General features: G+C 41.2%; 1 protein-coding gene across 9 annotated transcripts; it reads right to left on the minus strand.

The window, feature by feature from the left end:
• Positions 1–197: 197 nt before the first annotated feature.
• pecam1b (platelet and endothelial cell adhesion molecule 1b) lies at positions 198–19,496 on the minus strand. 9 transcript variants are annotated; one of them, XM_086210604.1, is made up of 16 exons: positions 19,368–19,496; positions 19,241–19,270; positions 15,906–16,202; positions 15,310–15,591; positions 14,959–15,228; positions 14,546–14,818; positions 12,704–12,982; positions 12,297–12,575; positions 11,222–11,323; positions 11,071–11,101; positions 8,662–8,741; positions 6,390–6,443; positions 4,645–4,734; positions 4,123–4,179; positions 1,640–1,662; positions 198–443 (listed from the first exon to the last, which is right to left on the minus strand). In XM_086210604.1, the coding sequence occupies exons 1-16, from the start codon at positions 19,408–19,410 to the stop codon at positions 342–344; spliced, it is 2,292 nt and encodes a 763-aa protein (XP_086066730.1). In that variant the 5' UTR covers positions 19,411–19,496; the 3' UTR covers positions 198–341. The 9 variants fall into 9 exon arrangements, with proteins under 9 accessions (XP_086066730.1, XP_086066729.1, XP_086066732.1 ...); XM_086210603.1 differs by lacking the exon at positions 19,368–19,496 and having other exon boundaries at positions 19,241–19,319; XM_086210606.1 differs by lacking the exons at positions 8,662–8,741; positions 11,071–11,101.
• Positions 19,497–22,479: the final 2,983 nt, after the last annotated feature.

The raw sequence follows: 22,479 nt of genomic DNA on the forward strand, positions 1-22,479 counted from the left end.
TCCAAGCGCCCTCTAGTTAAAGCACGGTTGTCTCCGCATTCTAAGTTTCACCCTGTTTTAACTCTATTTAACTCCTTCAAAATCTATTTAAAGATCTATTAAATATGGGCTCTTTAAAATATTGTTTCATGTTACATAATGACTTTGATGTGTCGTGTAAAACACTGAAATACCATGAAGGAATGGCCACGTTACGACAATGTGACACATCTTTATTAGAGTTAAAAAAAAATATTTACAGCAGTCAGAAGGTGGTTGGTAGACGTGACAAAGCGTGTATAAGAGATGAGAATAGGAAGGGAAGCAGAGCAGCGTGTGAGGAAGGAGGCGGGCGGCGTTCGCTAATCCACTGGCACCGGCAGGTCCTGGTAGTTGTTGACCTCTGGACAATAATGATTGATCTCAGGTTGTTCACCATTGAGCTCAGCATACTCTACTGAACCCTGCAGACACACAGCACGTTGATTAAGCTGCTGATTCACTGTGGAGGCTGATTCTTCAACAAAACACTGAACACAATACAAATCAGCATCAGTGCTGTTGTTGAGTAATTAGTCACATTAAAACCACGTGAGACACTTGAAGCTGAAGGAAACACAGCAATGGTTTGTGGTTCTCAATTAAGTCACCTTGAGGCAACTATATGTAACTTGTTCTCTCCCTCTCGTTATTTTAAGGCCACGTGATATAACTTGTCCTCGTGACTTCGTTATTTTGAGGACACTAAATATAATGTGTTCCCTCAATTTGAATATTGTTTTATTCAAATGATATTTTGCTACTTCTTTAAAAACATATTAAATGATATCATTTAATTATCAAACTGAAGGAACATGTTATATCCCATTGTCTCAAAATGTGTGTTTTTTTCCCTCTAATCTCACAAAATAAAACTCTCTCTATGGCTACTAAAATGCTAAATCTCACATTACTAGAGCATGCTTACAATAACAGCTCTGCTCTGTTCCAAAATACAAATGTATAAATTATCTGACAAAACAATCAGGGTAATTTTTAAGCTACTGTCAGACCAAACCACCTCATCTATCATCAAGCTGACACACTGCCTTAAGATCCTGATGTCAAATGGCGTACTCTAAATCTCTCTGGCTGCTCTGATACCATGTAGGGACTGACAGTGCAGTAAGAACACTGTTGATTAAGCTAGGGGACAGTGTGCTGGCTGAGATGGGCCTAGAGGTAATTTGACTGGGCTGCAGCACTGATCTGACTGGGCGATAGGGAAGGAAGCCCCAGCCCAAACACCTTTGTTCTTGTCTGGAAACAGTGACTGCCATTTCCCTCTCGCTCTGGATTATCAAGCTGCAGAGGGTCATTGTAACCGAGAGGGACAGAGGCAGGCCAGCATGGAGGCATATGAGGATTGTTCTAGTGATTCAGAGTAAAAGTTACAGTTCCTCTTAAATTAAAAAAAAAAAAAAAGACATATGACTTCCTGTTAGATTCCAGAAAGATGTCGCATTTTCAAACACATTTACACACACATTTACAGCATACACACAGTAAATACTTGATGTTAGCACATGAAGTGGTTACAGTTCTTAATTGGACAAAAAGCACAAGGAAAGATACTAAGCATTGTAACCATGACAACAAATGATTGCAGTGTATTACTCACATAGCCGTGATGGTCAACAGCACCTATGGGAGCAGGTATCACAGGTTAGGGGTGTATGTGTGGGGTGTGTACTCTGTCCACCCACTGGCTGATGTCACAGCTATTCTTTAGTCATCTAAGTGGAATAATGACGATGCTGGTGACCTTGCTGACTCACTCTGCGGAAGCCCCTGTTTCGCCTCAGAAAGCAATTGGTGTTGACAAATTCGGACTCTTTTGTATGATTCACTAGATGCTTCTCACAAGAATCACAATTCTTTTGTCACTGCGGGACAGGAAACATTGAGACTCCAATGGATTGCTTCATACGCCTTTTCCAGCAACAGGAATTTCCTGCCAGCAGTAACAGGATGTGGTCAGTGGGTAAACTGTCCTTCCATCAGTATTACAGGTTCTCATATTGGAAATCTTAGTGTCTGGAATACCATCAGCTGGCTGAAATAGTTTTTAAAAGTCTATTTCAAAGGGTAGTAGTTGATTATAAGCCACCTGGGGGCAGTGCAAAGAGCTAAAAACACAACACACACACACACACACGCTAGCTTGTAAGGCAAGGCAAGGCAAGGCAAGGCAAATTTATTTGTATAGCACCATTCATACACAGGGCAATTCATAGTGCTTTACAGAGGTAAAGAGGGAATTGAAAGTTAGAATCAGTTTAAAATCGAAAACGTGAATTAAAACATTCAAAAGTCATTTAAAATCAATAAAACAGTTTAAAATCAATTTGACAGCAGACAAATCAATATAAAATCAATCCATTAATACCAAATACCAAGCTTGTAAAGATAAGATGTTAGCAAACTGTCACAAAGCTGCAGGTCTAAACTCTTAAAGTCTAGCAGCTATTTCAATAGGTGATCTACGCCACTTCCTCTTTCTGTGTGCTGCTGTCCCCTTCCCTACGTGAGGGGACGGCCAGCTCCGAGCTAGTTAGCTACCTGCCACCTAGGTGCTGAAAATGGCAAGTTTTGACAAAGATTAGATCTTTTGCAATAGGGCAGGTATGTGGGTTTCTTTTGCAGAATCTTTGTAAAGATAAACAACAAGTATGTTGTGAAGATTTGCCACATGCCAGACAACTAGCTGTTTACACACCCAGCTGACACAGAGAAACATTAAACTCTGTAAGTCTCTGTATCACATGTTATAACAAATTAGGGTTGCCAACTCCATGACATGGAAATGAGGGACGGGCAGAGCTAGCCAGGGGGTGGGGGGGTTTGGGGTGGTGCATTTTCATGACCCCTACATTATGACAAATACACTAATTTGATCCTTTCTATTTTATTCTGTATGAACGAAGTGCACCATTCTTTAGAATACAAATAAATTCAAACAAACCTGAATAAAATTTGAATATAACATAAACAGAAGTAAAATCATAGAATATGTAACATGTTTTTCAGTAGTGCAAAACAACAAGCAACTTCAACTCTGGAATATAACAATCAGTGTAAAATCAAGCCTTGTATATGCTGTCACGGACTGCTTGCAGCATTCATTTTCTTTGTCCCCACTCACTCCTGTACTTTTGCAAGCATTTCTTTTTTTTGTGCGCAGGCAAACTGGAGTCTGACTGGGTAGCGTTCATGATTTTTTTTTTTTAATCCGTGTGGCCTTGTATAAGCGCTTCTCGTTGGTTAACAAGAAGCACATGATTCCAGACAGGCAGAGAGAGAACGGAATAGCTGGTAGCAGTCAGAGAGCTGTGTGATTGCTTTCATTATAGTAAAATTTGGGCTGACATAGATTTTCAGAAATAAGGGACAAAGTGCATCCCTATTAATTAAGGGAAATGTCTTTTAGTTCCAAAATAAGGGACGATTCTGTATTTTAAGGGACAGTTGGCAACCCTGCCTCTGACTGTAAAGCAGAGTCAGCGTCTGTGTCACTGTCACCCATGCTGTTTTGCTATGGTCGTCTTTCGTCTTCAGGTATCTTCTTCGTAAGCAACCGTACCTCAACCAATGAGATAAGCGGGATTCTGTATTGTCATACTCGTGTGTGAATGTGCTGTCAGCTCATTGGTCACAGAAGAGGAGGGGGCCTTGGAATAAGTTTTTGTTTCTACATACTCGACGATTCCATTTTTCAAGGGATGGTTGGCAACCCTAAGCAAACAAGCATATTGGGCTGCCTAATGAATTTAAGTCCATTTTCAAAATCCACTTGAAATTGGTTTGTGACTGTCTTCAGAGGATAATTACTTCACTCTTTTAAAAGCTAGCAGCTATCTATGTATGTTTGCTATCAGGTGCTGGAAAGGCGATGTACACTTGGTTTATCAGCCTTTTTTTCCAACCGGTAACAGCTGCCCGCTGAGGCTGTTAAAGGCCCCTAGGAGAGAAGTGAGCTTATATGCGAACACTGAAGTTACAAGTCATAAAATCATAAGTTGAGAGACACTTATTCTCTGTGGATTCATCAACATGGGTTACAGCTTTAATAGTACAGTGCAGCTTTAAAGATTCTAAACTCACCATGTGGAGAGTTTTGGAGCTCGCTGTACACTGTGTCTGTGCCTTTTCTCCCCGGAACTGTCAGTGCAAAAAGCAACACATTAGCCTGCCTTGACATCAAAAGGCAACATGTAGATAGAGTCTGTTTGATGTGTAATTAACATAACTCTAAAAATAGACAGACAATCGTCATATTCTGTAACGGCTGTCTCTAGCCCATTGGGACATTAGCGCCCAGTAGCCCAGTATCAGAAACCAACCCAGCAATTAGCTCAACCCTTCCTGTTTATGAGGCCAACTCCAGACCTGGAAATCCCAACAGTTGTCCCTACAGTTACAGCAAACTGAAGATGTCTTAATTATGGGTAATTAAGCCCCTCCCAGGAACTGTTGGCCTGTCTTATCAACTCTGAAGGAATGCTAGTAAAGGAGGGAATAGGGTTTAAGCTGGGAGGTATAGAACAGAAGGGGAGAAAGGCTGAAGATGGATAAAATGTTAAAGTAAGACAGATAGAAGGAATTGCTTTTATACGCAAACTGTACCTCTGGCGGGATCTGCTGCGTGGGGGTGCACTACCTCAGTGTACTCCACATCAAGCTCGTTAGACACCATGCTGCTCTCCTCATCATCGGCTGCAGCAAGTATATGAACAGAACTATCAACTTATGGTAGTATAATAAACATAACATAAAGTCTGATGAAAAAACATATAAACCAGGCACGTCTTATTGTTCCTGTGTGCCGCAGCAGCTGTGGGCCAGGTGTGTCATGTTTTGGGTTGTCTGTCTGTCTTTAACATGATATCTTACGGACACCTTTGAGGAATTTCATGAAATATGGCACCAACCTCCACTGGGACTCAAATATAAACTAAAAAATTTGGGGGGTCTTAAGTTGAGGTCAAGAACACTGTGATCTCACATGGACACAACATCTGACCCATTCTCATAGCGTATAGTGTGGGACTTGAAGATAAACTGAAAAGATTTCGGGGGTCACAGATCAAAGATCTGTCACCTCTCATAATCGTGATATCTCAGGTACGCCTGGGGGGGCACTTCTCCAAACATCGGATAAATGTCCACTGGAACCCCAGGATGAACTACCATACGATATTTTTAGTTTTAATGAATTTATGTTTTTTTCTTTAAAGTTGTTGCATGTCGATGTTTAGCTTAGAGGAATAACACTTCAGACTTATTTCAAAAATGTCAGCGCGTACTACTTAATCTAGCATGATATCAGATAAAGGTAGCTGACTTTATAACACAAGTGTTAAAAAAATGTATGATGAGAGAATATTGGGTTTTATAGACTATTCATATCTCCCAACTACCAACAGGGATTGCCAACTTTTTTAGCAGCTTTGGTTTCTTTTTTATTTCCTTTTCTTCCAGCGATGTTTAAGGAAATCTATGCATTAAGAGTTTTAAGCCTGGATCTAAGCAAAGTGACAACCGGATTAATTGTGGCGATAAAATATTTCTGAGCAAATGAATAGTTGTCAGACATAAAAAATGGTAAAGATAATAAACAACAACATAAACAACCGTTTAGAGTTAAGTGGTAGTAACTTACACTTGACCTGACATTTGCAGGGTCGATTAAAATTTTGATTGCAATAGCAAGATGTGGGTAGGTTAGTACCTCTCACTGAAATTGAGAATAACAGTTATTAACACAAGGCAAATGCAAACTTGAGGGTTCCATAGGCGTATATTCACTCCCATAGCTCGTCTTAAGTCAGATCATGCATCTGACGGTCCGCTACGGAAAATAAGAGCAGGATCTTACTTCTGGAACCTCACAGTAAAGCGCTACTGTGCTTATAGCTAGTACCTTTATTCACGATGGTTCAGTCCTCATATTTGAAAAACTATTTGGACAAAAATCACACAGTTCAGGTTTGAGTTTATGTATGTTCTAATGTTTGTTTTTTTTAAGTTACTTGCTGAGATGGCTAATAAGTCATTCCAAAAACACTGAGCTTGACCTGCTCTGGTTTGACCATCAGCTTATGGTGGCTAATGATAGCTAGTGTTGACAGAGTTTGAAATAGAAAAAAGCATTGTGCATGGCATTAGTGAATCTGCCCACTTCCTGTATGACCCCTCTTTACTTAGCTTTAGCTTCTGTGACGCTTCAGCAAATGCGACTTGGCCAACTGTAATGCAGCAAACATTGTTCAGCGTTCAATTTCCAGTTGGTCTGCCCTTGTAGAGAGATTGTACTTTTATTCATAATAGCGCATTTCAGGATAAGCACTAAGTAGAGTGGACAAACTCACCAGCTTCAGGTGGTCGCTCACTCCACACACTAGTTGGTGGTCTGTCCTCAATGGCTGTGCAACACAGAAACACAGACATTTACACGGTAAGATAGCCACCCCAGGTCCTGCAGGTCTAAAGAATATCTGAAACACAGAGCCAACAGAAGCATAACCTAACAAGTAACTGAATTAACTGTTGAATCCTGAGGTACAGGTGTGGATATCGTCTTGCCCTCCAGCTGAGATTTAGTTAAGAAATCGGACACTATTGTCATGTCAATCCAGTCAATGTTAAGCCAGAGCCAGCAGGTGAATAGCTTAGCTTTGCATAGCACAAGAAAGCCTGGACACTGGGGAAACAGGTAGCATGGCTCTGTCCAAAAACAACAGCCTGCAGCCCACCAACACCTCCTAACATATTGACTTTTTGTGTAAAAGCAGATCCAGGCTAATTCTTTATGCTGTGCTAAAGACACTTTTAATTCAGATTTTATGGATTAATTCAGCCTTTTCATCTCACTCTCAGAAAAAAAGTAATTTCCCAAAATGACAAAACAATTGATTTACTATTTCCTTATTATACCATGATAATATGATCAGTAATGGAGAGCTAAATGTTGTTATTTGAAGTGTATCTCTCCATTGAAACTTATTGCTCTATCAAAAGACCACATTTTTCAATCTCCATCTTGTGCAAACAGAGATCTTCCGCTGCCACGAGCACAATAGACCGTTAATTTAGCAGCAGCTGCACAGCAAGTTCTGGAAAAAACAACAGCCAGTTGCTACTTCCCAGTTGGTAACGTAATCTCGCACAGAGCTCAACCAGGGCTTACGTGATTAATTTCCTCCACATGCTACATGCATTGAAACTTGCCTTGCCTGAGTCAAAATACACCCCGTCCACCCCAACGCCACAAGTTTTATCAATAGTGACACCCCCTCCCTGCAAAACCCGATTTGTGCCAACATAGGAAGTTTCTTGCAGACTCCATTGTTTCAACTTGAAAAGGAAGTCTCTGTCGAGCATTCCTTTTTAGGAAATGAATCAACTCCATCCTAGCTTTGTTGGCATTCTGATTTCAGTCCCGTGCTTCTGATGTTTGAACCAACCAGCGCTAAATATAAGCATTAATACATGCCTAATAATTCATATTTATACAATAAGGATTTTTCTTTGCACTGTAAAGGTGCTCAGCATGTCAGTTTAGCTGGAGCAAAATGAACGGTAATGACACACTTCTAAATAAAAAGCATTTTCTTTATTCTACAAGTGTCTCTTTCAATCAAAGGATCAACCAAAAATATATACACACATTTCCTGTGATTTGATAACATGTATATACAAATCAAGCAGTTGCTGAAGATACACAAATAGAGCAGTCACAACATTTAAGAACATGCAGTCGGACACACATGACGAACAAGCAGGACAAAGACGGTCATGTTAAATATAAAATCAAAGGCCATTCTAGATTGCAGGGAGAGGGGAGAGGGAGCAGTGGGTGCTGGGTTATTTTTCTGCTGTCACACCTCCCTCAGCAAAAATGTCAAAATTTTAAAATACTCGGCATGACAAACAAAAAAACAAAACAAAACAAAACAACAACTTAGCGTTTGTTTTTATTTTTGGTCTCAGTCTTTAAGGTTTTAAAAAATTTGAATTCCTGTCCCTCCCAAAGCAGGGCGCCTCTACACTGTGGCTGGGATACTGTAGCTGCTCCTGTTGCTGATGTCAGTGGGAAGTGACACCATGCTAGCTCGCGTCCCATTGGTCACCCTCCCCTCCATGCCATCATAGCGTGGCGCTGCGTCTGGAAGAAGATGATAATGGGCGCTCTAAGTAGTTTGTAACACTTGACACTCAATGCCAAAAATGCTATTACTCAACTATTTAAGCGACTTCTTGTCGTGTAATCACAGCTTGCACCTTGTAGGGTTTATGTCCTACAACATGTGTTCTAATAACAACCTACTTTACCTGCTTTGGGATAGACCATAAACACAATGTACATGCAAAGGACGCAATCAGACGAGACTCTGTGACGTGTCAGTGTGCTTGCATGTGAACTTGAACAGGATAATTATAGCGACACAGACATAAACAAAGATAGCCAAGTTACAGCAACATGACCCCTGCATGCATATTAGAACATGGATCATGGATATGAGTATGGATCGCCGAGGCAACTACACACATCATGCTATGACAATTGAGGCAAAGGAAATGACCCATGGCTGTTAAAGTAATGACTGATGAGGACGCAGGAGAATAGTAAAACCAAGCTACCTGGAGCTGCGTTATAAACCTCTGTGTCGTGGGTTAGGTTCACTGTTAAAGAGTCATCTGATTTAGGGCTCGAAGGCTTTCTGAGAAATGGTGAAAATAGAGTCAACTCGGGCAATCATAAACTCAAGGAGAAATTTACTAAATGCCAAATGATGTAAAAGATGAAAAAAATATATACACAAACATTTTCAGTGCTTTTTCTTCTGCATGTATAATTTGCAAAGCCATGCTTGCTACCAGCTGTTTTCTTCCCACTGCAATTTTGCAGAGGCAATTGTTACTTATTGTGGCATAACCGAAAACCATTGACCACTGTGAAGCTACAGGCTGAAATGATCGGGATGTGCGTCCTCGTGCTTAAGATATAAATATGATGAGGCCCTTCCTGTTCACACATTAGCTAAATGTGCTGCTGGTGGTAAAAAAAAAAATAAAACAACAACACAGGGTACCTTTAATATAGAGATATTTCAATACCAATAGCAAGTATCAGAGATGCTTCTGATACTGGCTGAGAATACAGAATTGTTATTGGTTAGTATTCAAGTCTGTGCACTGATCTGATACCATTTTAGTCCTGAAACTGGTTACTGCTACTTCCTAGTTAGTTCAGTTACATCTGACTAATACTACATAGAGGAAATCAGTTCTTCTTCTCTGGAAGCTGTACCGTGCTTCCTCTGGTATCAAAGACGGGCTGACTGATATGCAATATTAATGAGCAAAATGTCAACGATGTATCAATATTTTACATCAGAAAATCCCGCTGATCAAACGCGTTCAGTATCAGTGCTGCAATTTGGTGAACAAACGTCACGCTTACATTATAAAAGTAGTAGATAAAACATTCAGATGTTACAACCTGAACCAACTCATACCACATCATCATTTGTACAGGTTTAGCAGTATGTAGACTTATTAAACAAATTATATGAATGGATCAGAACTCTGTATCAGCCAGTTCACCGAATAATTGAGGTATCAGAATCAGTGTCGGGAAGACAAATGGTATCAAAACATCTCTACATCATCATACTTTATTATAACTTTATTCTTACGCTACACTTCTCCTGCTCTCCTTAACATGCTTTTTCACAATTTAGAATAAGTACCGGACATTATCTGTCTATATAATAATGTACCACCACTGAAAATGTGTATAAAATATATATTAGTGTTCTCATTATAGCCTCACTTGAACTTTCCACTCTTAGCTTTTATTCTAGTTCTTTTATATAATTGGGTCCTTTGTCTAATGCTGATTTGCTCTCTTATATAGTTTATGAATAAAGTCTGACATCTGTTGAACTGGCTGTTAGCAGGGATTGACCTGAGTCACTACCTGTCCAAACAGTTATGGTTCAAGATGGCCATATGGAGACATAATAGAGTTGTGCAGGAATGAGTCCGAGAACCCAGAATTCAGTTAGTGTTGTTGAATATCCAGTTCACCTCAAACCCTTAAATGCCCAGAGAACGGTCAGTGGTTAACGCATATTCTAATGTTTTGTTCTATGGAACAAAACACATCGGCAAATCCCATCCATTCAGCAACTTTCTACCGCTTAACCTGTTAAGGGTTGCGGGGGGGCTGGAGTCTATCCCAGCAGCGGGGTTCACCCTGGATGGGTCGCCAATCCAACACAGGGCCAACACATCTCGACAGACAACCATTCACACTCATAGTCACGCCTACGGTCAATTTAGAGTATCTATCAGCCTCGTTCCCATTTGCATGTCTTTGGACTGTGGGAAGCTGGAGTACCGGAGAGAACCCACACAGGCACAGGGAGAACATGGAGACTCCACACAGAAAGACCCCATGGCCAAGCCGGGACTTGAACCCAGAACCTTCTTGCTGTGAGGCGACAGTGTTAACCACTGCACCACTGTGCCATCAGCAAATCCCACACTTGTGACTTTCAAAGCATTTATGTGTTTCAAAAACAATGGGTTTTTCACAGGTGGCTTGACAAGACTACAGTAGTCATTACGGCAAAAGTAGACGAGGGAATTTTTGCTGCTTTGTACTTCTAACGAAACTTCTAACAATTCATGTATGCTCAAATATCATAAAAGGCATGAAGACTCTCTTGCTGCATAAAAACATGTAAGCCTCATAACCTCTTGTTTGGTTTTTAGCAATTTGTTTAAAAATCCATTGTAAGACTCTGCTCACCCAGGAAACCTATTGTGATACTTACATCTAGGTTGGACTACAAAAATCTGTCATCCTGCAAAACTCTATTATACAGCTCGTTTTCAGTGGACTCAAACATGCAAAATAGGTAGTCTGGATCTTATGAAAAACCCTCACAGACCCTGAATCATTCCAGCCACCTGGTATCACTCAATACACTGTCACTAACATCTATCACATAGAGGAAGCAAGTAGTGGAGCCAACTCACACTGACAATTCAGCTGCTGGTTCTCTTTTACCTACAATAGGAGAGGAGAGGTGAGACGAGCAGGAGGAGGGAGGCGGGGCCACGTAAGCTTGGTTCATACATAGTTAGATATAAGAGGCCTGAGTTGCTGGAGGACTGTAGGTCTCTCTACCTCTCTTGGATCTGAAGCACAGCACACCCACCACCACCAGCACTGACACCACCAGCAGAGAGAAGCCCCCGATCATCGCTTTCTTCCACAACGCCAGGCGCACTATGGTAACAGACGCACAGAGAAGGAAGTCAGAAAAACACATGGTAGGAGAATGAATCACAGCAGGAAGATGATGATGGTTGCTCAAGATCTCTGGGCTTTATGACTCAGTTAGGCCACTGACGAGTGTTGTGCTAACCAGGTATGGGTCATTAATGAGGATTTGGGTCAGATATGGGCAATTAAAGGTGTACCTGGGGCCAAGTTCAGGCAGCCACAATCACCCTGACTCAATCCTGGATTTCAAGGCCGGATCTGGTCTATAAGATAACTAAACAACAGCTGAGCGCTACATTTAGGCCACAGAATAGTTCTGAATGCCCTTTGATTAAAACATTTCCACTGTCCCACCCCATATTTCTATCTGTTTATTTGACCACGGGATATTTAATATAATTTGATGTTGACTCCTTTTCATGATTAACACAGAATCTTGGTACACACACAGTTCATCCACAAGGGCTGCAAGCATTTCCTGACGAACCGTAATAAGCATATTTGTATACAATAACGTTGCTTTCTGTACAATGCAAGATCAGTAATGCCAAATGTCCCATCATGAATAATAAGTGGACCATTTTGTGACATGTAGACTTATTAATGGCAGTCACTCAAGTCTCTCATTTCATCATAAAATATTATCTCTTATTGAGAATTGTAGATACAGAAAAGACTATGCACTTTCTACTATTAAAGCCTTTCAATACAAAATCAGATATAACTTTTTTGGGGTCCTGAAAGACTGAAGATTACCAGTCACAATTAAGTCATTTATTTTTTCCCACAGTTGCTATGATGTGGCAGTGTGAGGTATGAATGACCAAACTCAGCTGTTGCTCTTAAAACCAAAATGCATTTGTTGTTTACTAAGAGGACTCGATCTTTTATAAGGGCTTTTAATAGAGTTGTTGGTGTGAGGTGATACGGAGACTTATCCCTAATAACCCTAATCAATGACACCAATCATTCTCACCCTCAATGGTGACTGGCCCACTGCGGACAAGATTGTTGGCGAAGTTTAGGGCCTCACAGTAGTAGGTGCCACTGTCTTTTTTGGCCAGATTCTCAATCTGGAAATCCGAACTGTTCCATTCAGAAGTGGTGGTGAAGAGCGGCGATTCCCTGCCAACACGATACCACTTAAAGATGACCGGCGGTGTGCCTGTAACCATACAGATGAGGAAGAGATGATCTCCCTCTGATATTTCTGGCAAGACGGGGATGACGGTCAGACTTGGTCTTGACAGAGGCACTGGAAACAAGTCAGAGAAAAAGAGAGAGATAAACAACCATTTAATAAGTCTCACTGATCAGCTGGGACTCAAATGTGTACAAAGACATTTTCATCTTAATTTGCATAACTGAAGTTAGAATATTTACCTGTGACAGTAGCATTGAGACTTTTGCTGACATGGGCTTCATTGTCTCTATTCTTTGCCTCGCACCTGTATGTGTTAACGTCCTCAGGCCGGTCAATGGTGACTGTGAACAGAGCTTGCTGATAGGGCAGCTTGACACTGACTGTCCCTACTTGCTCACGTCCTTTCAGCAGGGTGTAGTTTATTGGTAGGCTGCCAGTGTCAGACTGACAGAGGGCCTTGAAGGGTTTACCAAGCACCACCCTGTCAATCGCAACGATCTTTGGAGAGGAGACAGAAACTATAGAAGCCAAAGGAGAAATAAACAAGGCAAAGATACATTCAATGATGCAAAACCAAAAGCCTTTAATACACACTAAATATAAATCCATGCTGTTTGATACACAAGTATCGTTGATAATTATGCAAATATTTCTGAATGTTATGGCTTCTTACACGATGCAGGCATGAATACTGACACATCATCGTGTGGACTGGGAAACCTCTAGAAAGAAATCTGATTTTTGTTCCCACATAAACTGCAGCAGTATCTGACAACTTATTTTACCCGCATAAAAAGGTATTGTTAATCACAAAAAATGTTCTCTCTTTCATTCATGTTAAATGGTATTCTACATTTCAGTTACGCAGTCTATCACAAAAGGCTACACAATATCATGATTAACTTTTGACCTCTGTGACCCTGAGGGATACTCACGGCTACTCTCTCACGGTCAACCATCTTGAGATTTTCACTTTCAATCTTTAACCTTCCTGCACACATCTGTTTTTGGTCTCCACCAACTCCTGAGGGATATAGCTAGTTGCTACCTGCATTTGTCTACCATGTGGTACTGAGCGGGGATTTTAGAACTTGATTGTTGAATAAATGCTATTGGGGACATCTTTATTGCAGTCTCATAATGCAGCTTTGGAAATTGACAATACAGAGAGGTGGTCTCATGACTTTTGTGTTTGTATTAGTTTTTTTTTTTTTTTAAACTCCTTTTCCTGCACTTTGGGGAAACAACTGATCTTATTGAATCGTCTCAGACATTGGGGAACTTGCATAGCATTGGAGAACATCCTCCTATGATGTCCAAAATGCCCTATATGACCAGGATGATGCGACATTTTGGTTATTTCATTGTCAAATTGTGACTTTTCAAATAAGACTTTTGGGATGAAGGGTTCTCCGTGATTCACATGAAAACAGTAAGGTAGGGGAACGGCATTTGTCAGATTGATTGGAGAACGTTAGGGGTGTGTCTGGAATATAAAGTGGCCCCAGCAGTTGGTTCAATGGAGAACTGAGGAACAGTCATTGTGCTCTGAGAATATTATAGTATGCTCTTACAATGTTAGCCAACTTGCAAAGTTTTTAAAGGGTAGGATGATGCTATTTTGCAGACAGTCATGGAACATTGAGGAAGTTCTGTGAACATTACGAGGAAAATGTAAGGGTTTTGCTCTTGGTCTTGCCCTGATTGCAGAATCTAAAGGGAAGGTACAGGGAGCTTTGGGGGACTCATTTTTGATTCTATTCAGGTCATCTATCACCTCCCCAAAACATTTTCCCAACTTCAAGTAACATTTTTGGAAACTGCAGGAGACAGAAATCCCCTCGATGTACCCTGAAAGCAGACCTAACTTATCTGGAAAGGTTCTCGCGGTGTTAAAAGACATCATGTTTAACACCATCAGGTGCTGTCTTGGATAACTCTGGGAACATTGAACTTCTAGCTGGGAGCTTGGTACCATCAGAGTTTCATAAAGTGACAATTTGTGATGCAAACTGAATATATAAGACATGAGCTCTATCTGTGTATTAACATTTGCATGTATAAGTGGTTAGCAGGCTCACCTTTAGGCCGGACCGTCAAATTCTTACTGCGCTTTATGATACCCTTGGCTTGAGCTATGCATGTGTAGTTTAAATCATACGTCAGGGCTTTGCCAAAAAATACTCCAGTGTCATTCAGAATGAGCAGGCTTTCGGGTGGGTCGAGAGTGTAGGTCAATTCTTTCCGACTGAGTTTTTCAGAGGCAACGTGTTCACTTTTGCAGGTTAGAGTCACAAATTCCTTTTCAAAGACTTCAGCAGGGGACATGGTGAGAGTGGGCGCCGAAAACAGCTCTGTGGATAGATGTAAACACTAGGTCACCATAGTTGATGTCATTTTGTGACAGAATCTGGATTGCAGCATGCGTGTAACAGATGAACTTATTCATAATTTTCAAAATGAAAAGCATGACATGAGAAATAGAGCTACTCACCAGTGACTGAGACAGTCTTTGTGGCAACTTTCCTTATGTTGCCTAAGAATAATCTGCATTCAACCAATCCAGAGTCCTTCGCCAGAGCAAACATGCTGTGGTTGATTTTGGTTTCACCATGGCTGAGAATTTGATTGCCCTGACTCAGAATGAGCCTGGCATGTTCTATGCTGGACGCAAGGCCTCTGATGCTGCAAAAGATGTTGAGGCTGTCTCCCTCATAGATCTTGTTCTGAGGGAAAATCTCCAAAATGGGTGTGATGGAAAGCTCTGAGGAAGCAAAGGAAAAAAGAGCAAGCTCTAAGGTGGGGTCTGATGCTGTGAAAAGTTCCATTTTAAAATGCTACTCACCTTTGACTGAAACTGAAACAATGTTGCTTTCCTTGGACTTGAAGGAGTATACTGTCACAAGGACTGTGTAGGTACAGTGAATTTGATGGATACCAACACTGTCTACAAAAAGTTTGGCCTCGACCTGGTCAGAATTGACCTGCCTTTCCAGTCTCTCTCTTGAGTCGACGTAAAAGTTGAAAATGATGGGACCTGTCTCGCCAGGAGCTGTGCAACTGACTTTTAGCTCCTCCCCCTCACTGACGACACTCTGGTTAAGGTGGAGCAGTGGTGTTGACAGACCTGCAAAACAAGAGTGAGGAAACCAGCTCAGATTGTAAGACGAGAAAATGAACCCATGGTGAAACAGTGTCATCTTCAACCAGTAGAGGGCAGAGTGCATGACTTGCACTTTTAAAGATTATTGAAGCAAACCTTTGTTTACTTTCATTATCATATCTAAAAAATTGTTTTTATAAAGAGAAAATCCCCCAAAATCTGCACCAACAGAAATTTCCCATGTTTTTAGGATATAAAAACACATTTCTACAATTTGAAATTAAATTGTGTAAAACAAAACAAAACAAAAACAAAAACATTGATGAAATCTAACCAACCTGAAACAGAGAGTTTGTTTGCCTCGCTCATCTTCTGGTTGCCATCAATTTTGATCTCGCAGCTATATTTGCCTGTGTGGGAGACTCTGACATCCGGCAGCAGGTACACAAAGTCCTGTGAGCCGCTGGAGCTGTCGTTGAAGATGATGACGTTGTCCTTGTAGATGGTGTAATCTCGACTCATCTCCTGCGTGTAGCTGATGACCTTGGCCTTGCATCTCAAAGTCACGTTGGTTCCCCGAATCACATTGGCTCTGGGCTCGATGGAGAGGCGGACGTCTTCTATCATGGTGATCACTGGTGAGAGAGATTAGAAATGTTTATTTGTTCATGATTTTGTGGGTTCAAACATTATTTTGCAGTGTCATTTCTAGACTAGTTCTAAGATCAAATGTTTACGCTTGTTTCACCCACTGATTGTGATGCTGAATAGAAATCTCTTCATGACAAACATCTCTTTGGAATACCAAGAGTCATTCATCTGAAATCTGACAACTCAGCTTTTCTTTGGGAGTGATAGAAATAGAAATAGAAAGCCTTTATTGTCATTGTACACAGTAGAATGAGATTTAGAGAGCAGCTCACTAAAATTGCACACATGTACAGTAAAAATATAAATACACAATAAAAAACACAAACAGAACATTATGAGTACAGACCTGAGTCCAAAAGAGTGACTGAAAGAGTACTGAATGATAGAGGTAGCTTATGTCTGGTGGTACGGTGGTCAGTGCAAATATGTTAATGCAGTTTACATTCGTGCAAATCTGAGTTCAGTATGTTGACAGCTTTGGGAAAGAAGCTGTCCCTGCGTCTGTTTGTTCTGGCCTGTGTGGACCTGAAGCACCTGCCAGAGGGCAACAGATTAAAGAGATGGAAGCCAGGGTGGGTGCTGTCCTTCAAGAAGTTTCTGGTCCTGCTGAGGGAGTGAAGAAGTGAAACTGTTACTAGACACCTTGTCTCACTAGTGTAGATCCTCACGTGTTGCTGAAATTCAGCTACACCAGTGTAACAGGTACATGTACATCTACTTGCTTCCATATTGAGGGAATGCTTAGTTTGGTGTGTGTCCTTCGATTGTTGCTCAGGAAATTATTTTCATGCTAGGATTTTGACAAGAATGGCACTGTTAGGGATGCAGAGGAGAAACCAGCATGTTGACATGGAAACTGAACAAAGGAGATACTGGAACTGAAGGTGCTCAGAGAGGAACTTCAGCCTACGATGCTACACCAGATGAGGAGGAGCAATGGTCAGCGGGTTGTGTTTGTTCTCAGCTCATAACTGAGCTTTCCAACTGCTTGTAATGCAAACTAACCTCAACTATGATTCCTGTAACCCTTAATGTCCATTTATCCATCAGCCACAAGATTAAAACCACTGACTGGGAAGTAGCAACCCCTCAATATCCTACAGCCTTGAAGATTGAACATCACTATTTAAAAGGTCATTTCAGATGTTTTATTTCATATTGACATAATAACATTACCATTAGGAACCTCTCTCATTCAAACCCAGCATAACAAATAGACATTGCTCAGGTGTTTAGAAACAGGCACAAAGTCTGTGACAGCTACAGGGATTTAGTCTCTCTACCACATTGTAAAATTCAACAAGCAATTGATTAACGAATCAGTCATGAAAGTACTTTGATAACTGATCACCTTATCAGTCTTTGTATTTTATTCAAGCAAAAATGTCAAATATTTATTGGTCCAAAACTCTCAAATAAAAGGACTTGCTGCTTTTTTCAAAAAGTTTTTGGGCCTTATTCTGACAGCAGAGAAATTTGTTTAGTCTCTCATACCCGTGTGAGATCAGAATCGTTGTCCAAACATCACCAAACTATTTACGAGACACAAACTTACAGTGGCCAATATCCATGGAGGAACAGGTCACGAGAGACCCAAAAGACTCTTTGAAATCCTATTTAAGTTGATACTTATCGGTACAAATTTGAATGCGACATAAACCACCAGATTTAAATGTGGTTTGGATTCAACAACATAAAAAAAGAACAGATTTCATGTGTTTCTTTTTTAAAATTATTATTATTGTGGTCCAGATTGTCTGAAATCAACATGGATACACAAAAATGTGATTGGTCTGGCAGTCTGGACAAGTTCTTTCAGTGTCTGACTGTTATGACAGCGCATCAGAGTGTGGGACAATGGGAAAAGCATTTTCTTATTTATTTTTTCCTGATATTAGTGTAAAGATTCATAAATTAATTACTGATGGAATTTAATGTTCTGTATTCATAAATCATTTCCCTTTCCAGTCACAACTATTCATAGTTTTCAATTCCCTCTCAGCCTAATTGTCACTGAAACCACTTCAGTCTCTGAGCTGCGTTATGTGAAGGTTTGATTATCACAAAGCCGATCACAAAGCCGTGTGTCAGCTCAGGTGCAGACAGATAATGGGTTCTTTTTTCAGAATTTTTTCATCACAGCAGAAAAGCCCAATGCTCCGTCTCATCTGCATCGACGGAGAGAAACGCTTCTGTAAGTAGCTTCCACACTAGTTTGTTGCAGTGCAACCAGAAATAGTGAGCATGTGTAAAAATACATCATAAATCCGCCTTATTGTGAAGTACTAGAGTCAGACTGCTGTTATGACTGCAGAGTGGAGTGTTTTGGGGCAGTAAACAAACTCAGGGAACAACAACAGAACGAGGCAGGAAAAGCACTTTGTTAGACAAACAGGCCACTCAGGAGAGCGATCACCATTTCAGGCTGCTGAATCTGGCTCACGCCCAGCATCCTCCAGCAGGACCTGGCAGGACTGATGAGAAAACTCAAGCGTGCAGGGAGTAGAGTCAGGCTGAATACTGGCTGACACCAAATGTATCAGACAAAAATTTCCTTTTCACCTTGTCAACAGAGCCGCTTCTGCTTGTAGTCAGTTTGTAACAACAAAATAACTCATCAAGCAATGATGAAACACGTTTTACACCCTGCATAGATCCAATCATGTGACCTCATCTCCAACACGACTGATCTTGACTGACTCATGCCTTCCTAGAGAGGCAGGCGTGTGACACTGCTCGCCAACACGTTCCCAACACCTCCTTCCATCTTCACTTTTCCACCACAAGAGAGCTCCGATAACAAGCAGGACTGTTTCCAATGACTCACACTGACCCTCTTTTCACCAATTCAGGATTTTACTGGTTGACAGCTGATTAAAAAGTGTTCAAAAAAGTGATAAGATGCTCCATTACATAAACACTGATGCTGTTTTTAATTCCATTTGCTGCTCTTGTGTGTTGATTTTCACAAATAGTTTGTGCAGGCAGTTTAAAATTTGTGATGCACAACGGATACACTTACTGTTATTTGACTGTGCGTCCAGCAGCCTCCCTGGATGAACAAAATGAGAAAAGCAGTAGATTAAAGACAAATCTACCATCCGGGTCCTGAAAGAGAAATACAAAGAAAAACCAGATCAGGGTCTTACAGCTGGACAGGAGTGTGTAGGTGAACAGTAGCAGGGGGCCCATCCTGTCTGAGGAACTTTCAGGTTCCTAATGCTGTTGACTATCCTGGAGGTTAACACGCTTGTGACTGGGTTGGCTGATGGTTGTAGTGTGGACGTGGTGGGCGGAGGGAACACTAAGGTGGTGCCCTATCTCAGCCACTCAGTGATCGGCCAGCAGCATCGGCTATCACCCTGAGCAGCCGTCAGCTTGGCTTAATTTGACAGGAAGTGAGTGTTGTTTCCTCAGGATGTTCGTGTTGCTGTTGTGGAATGTTCTCCTCTGGTCCTGCTTCATGTATGCATGTATGTGAAATGGGAATCACAAAAATGCTGTGAGGCTTGGCTGCAGTAGTCAGGTGTTTGACCTCTCACCTCAGCTGGTAGTACTCGAACAGGTAGCAAAAACAAATGAGAACATATTTGCTGTCCAGCAAAACTCATTTCCTAAAGCAAAGACAATCAGTTACCAAAAATATAAATCTCTGCATGGAGCTAATTCACTGGCATGCACACCTGTCTTCAAGATTGGGCATAATGGTGAGCCAGCAAAGACAGGCAGAGGCAGTTCATTTTCAGTGATTCAGTCTAAGAGTTGTGCCTCTTTTCACTTATCAGAGTTTCTGGTCTTTGAAACATGTCTCCTGTGGCCCCGGAAGAGCTTTGGTGAGTTTGGAGACATAAAACTTATTAAAGCAAATCTGAACAACACATTCCCAGGCAAGGAAGATCTAAAAATATGCTGTTAAATTGCAAAATCAGTGAGAATAGTGGTATGTGTCTGATTTCTGGAAATCACAAGCACATTTTACTTACCACAAGAAAAAAAGACCTTGTTTGGGGGTTTCTCTGATTGCAAAAACAAAAATAATACGCCAATGAAACAAGTGAAAATGTGCTTATTGGTAAAAATCCTTATATCTGACCATGATGCACCGATTGAAACCCAGAGAATTATCATACTTTGAAGAGAAATTACACAAATATTCATGTGAGAAACCAAACTCATGTCTTTTTTCAAGGACTCACTCCCAATCCCTGACACATCTGACACAAGTATTCGATTAGATGACAAGTTTAAAAAGGTGGCACGGTGGTGCAGTGGTTAGCACTGTTGCCTTACAGCAAGAAGGTTCCGGGTTCGAGTCCTGGGTCAGCATGGGATCTTTCTGTGTGGAGTCTCCATGTTCTCCCTGTTCCTGTGTGGGTTCTCTCTGGTACTCCAGCTTCCTCCCACAGTCCAAAGACATGCAATTGGGGACGAGGCTGATTGGTACTTCTGTTTGACCGTGAGTGCGAATGGTTGTTTGTCTAGATGTGTTGGCCCTACGATGTACTGGCCCCGACTCTCGCCCGTAGCAGCTGGGAAAGGCTCAAGCCCCCTCACGACCCTTCACAGGAATAAACGGAAGACAATGGATTGATGGATGGACAATTTCAAAAGTACAAACTGTGAAGCCGAAGCAAGAGTTTTACATATGGGGGAGAAAGTCTTTGTGTCTGTCGGTCCATCAGTCTCTCCTCCTTTCTCTCTCTCTTTATCTCTGTCCCACTCTTTCCTTCTGCATGTCTGTCTTCCTCCATTATCTGTCTTTGTCTCTGCCCCGCTCTCCTGCTCTCTCTCCCCCCAACCAATCAAAGCAGAATGCCGTCTCCATTGAGCCTGGATCTGCTTGACATTCCTGCCTGTTAAAAGGAAGGTTTTCGTCACCGCTGTTGCAGGATGTGCTTGCTCATGGAGAATTGTTGTAGATTCATTGAAGGAGTGTGGTGCTGGACCTGCTCTACTTGTGAAGTGTCATGAGATAACTTTTGTTGTGATTTGGTGCTATACAAATAAAACTGACTTGACTTGACTTGTTTGAAAAGGGCAAGAATCAGCAAGAATCAAGAGATGATGAGATGTTTCTCTTTTGCTCCTGAATTTATTCTCCTTGGAGAAACATTAAGTCATGTTAAGATTCCATGAAAAGGCCTTTCAGAATCAAATGGAAATTAATCAGTTTGGTTTCACAGTGCATCAATTCAAGCACAAAAAGTTTAAAAAACAGATTACATTTGCTGTGGGGTGTTTTTGAAGGTGTAGGACAGATATGTGCTCACAAAAGTCTTTGTAATTGGTTAAAAATATGACGCTAAAAAATGTCAACTCTTAAGGTCGGATGTCTGGCAAACAATCACAACTTGACAAATTCAGCGCAAAGATAGCGTGGGAGAGGTGGTCATGGACCAGTTCTTTTGGCCAGAACCAGAGCACGATGACTAATTTTGACAAACAGGAGTGGTTGAACTGCACCAAGGTTCACTCCAAAAGAACCAGATATTGAGGTGTGAAAGCACCCGGAGACCTACAACTGCCTTGTTTGAAATGGGTTTATTCTCTGTCTATTTGAACTCAAACTGTTGGGGGACCTCCTGTGGAATTGAGAATTTCATTTAAAGGAATTTTCTGGTTGAAGGTAAGTGAAGTGTCCAAGCCAAGATGAAACAGCATTAGTTCTGAGTGTTATTGACATGCTTTCACCATGACTCATGAGTGAGTTAGCAGATTTCAAATCTGGAGCCGTTTACATTCAATTTTTTGGTTTCCTTGATTAGCCTTTGAATGTTCATCATAGTTATCTCTTCAAATGATGTCAACAAATGTCTTATTTTTAATAAACAGTCCAACATGCACAGAGAACCATGGAAAGAAAAGGGAATATTTAGCATCAGTGATCAAATATTTGATTTTCATATCAGTTAACTAATTTATTATTGTCACTCTGTTCTTTAATAAAACTAATATTTTGTCTTTATCGATTTGATATACATGGATTCCTTCTGGCGGCACGATGGTGCAGTGGTTAGCACTGTCGCCTCACAGCAAGAAGGTTGAGGATCTTTCTGTGTGGAGTCTCCATGTTCTCCCTGTTCCTGTGTGGGTTCTCTCTGGTACTCCAGCTTCCTCCCACAGTCCAAAGACATCAAGAGGTTAACCCATACTCTAAACTGACCATAGGCATGGCTGTGAGTGTGAATGATTGTCTGTCTGTATGTGTTGGCCCTGAGATGGACTGGCGACCCGTCCAGGGTGAACCCCGCCTCTCGCCCT

This window comes from Aulostomus chinensis, chromosome 8, assembly GCF_037954235.1.
Source record: "Aulostomus chinensis isolate RoL2024-O1b breed Wild chromosome 8, RoL_Achi_v1.0, whole genome shotgun sequence".
Classification (NCBI taxonomy): Eukaryota; Metazoa; Chordata; class Actinopteri; order Syngnathiformes; family Aulostomidae; genus Aulostomus; species Aulostomus chinensis.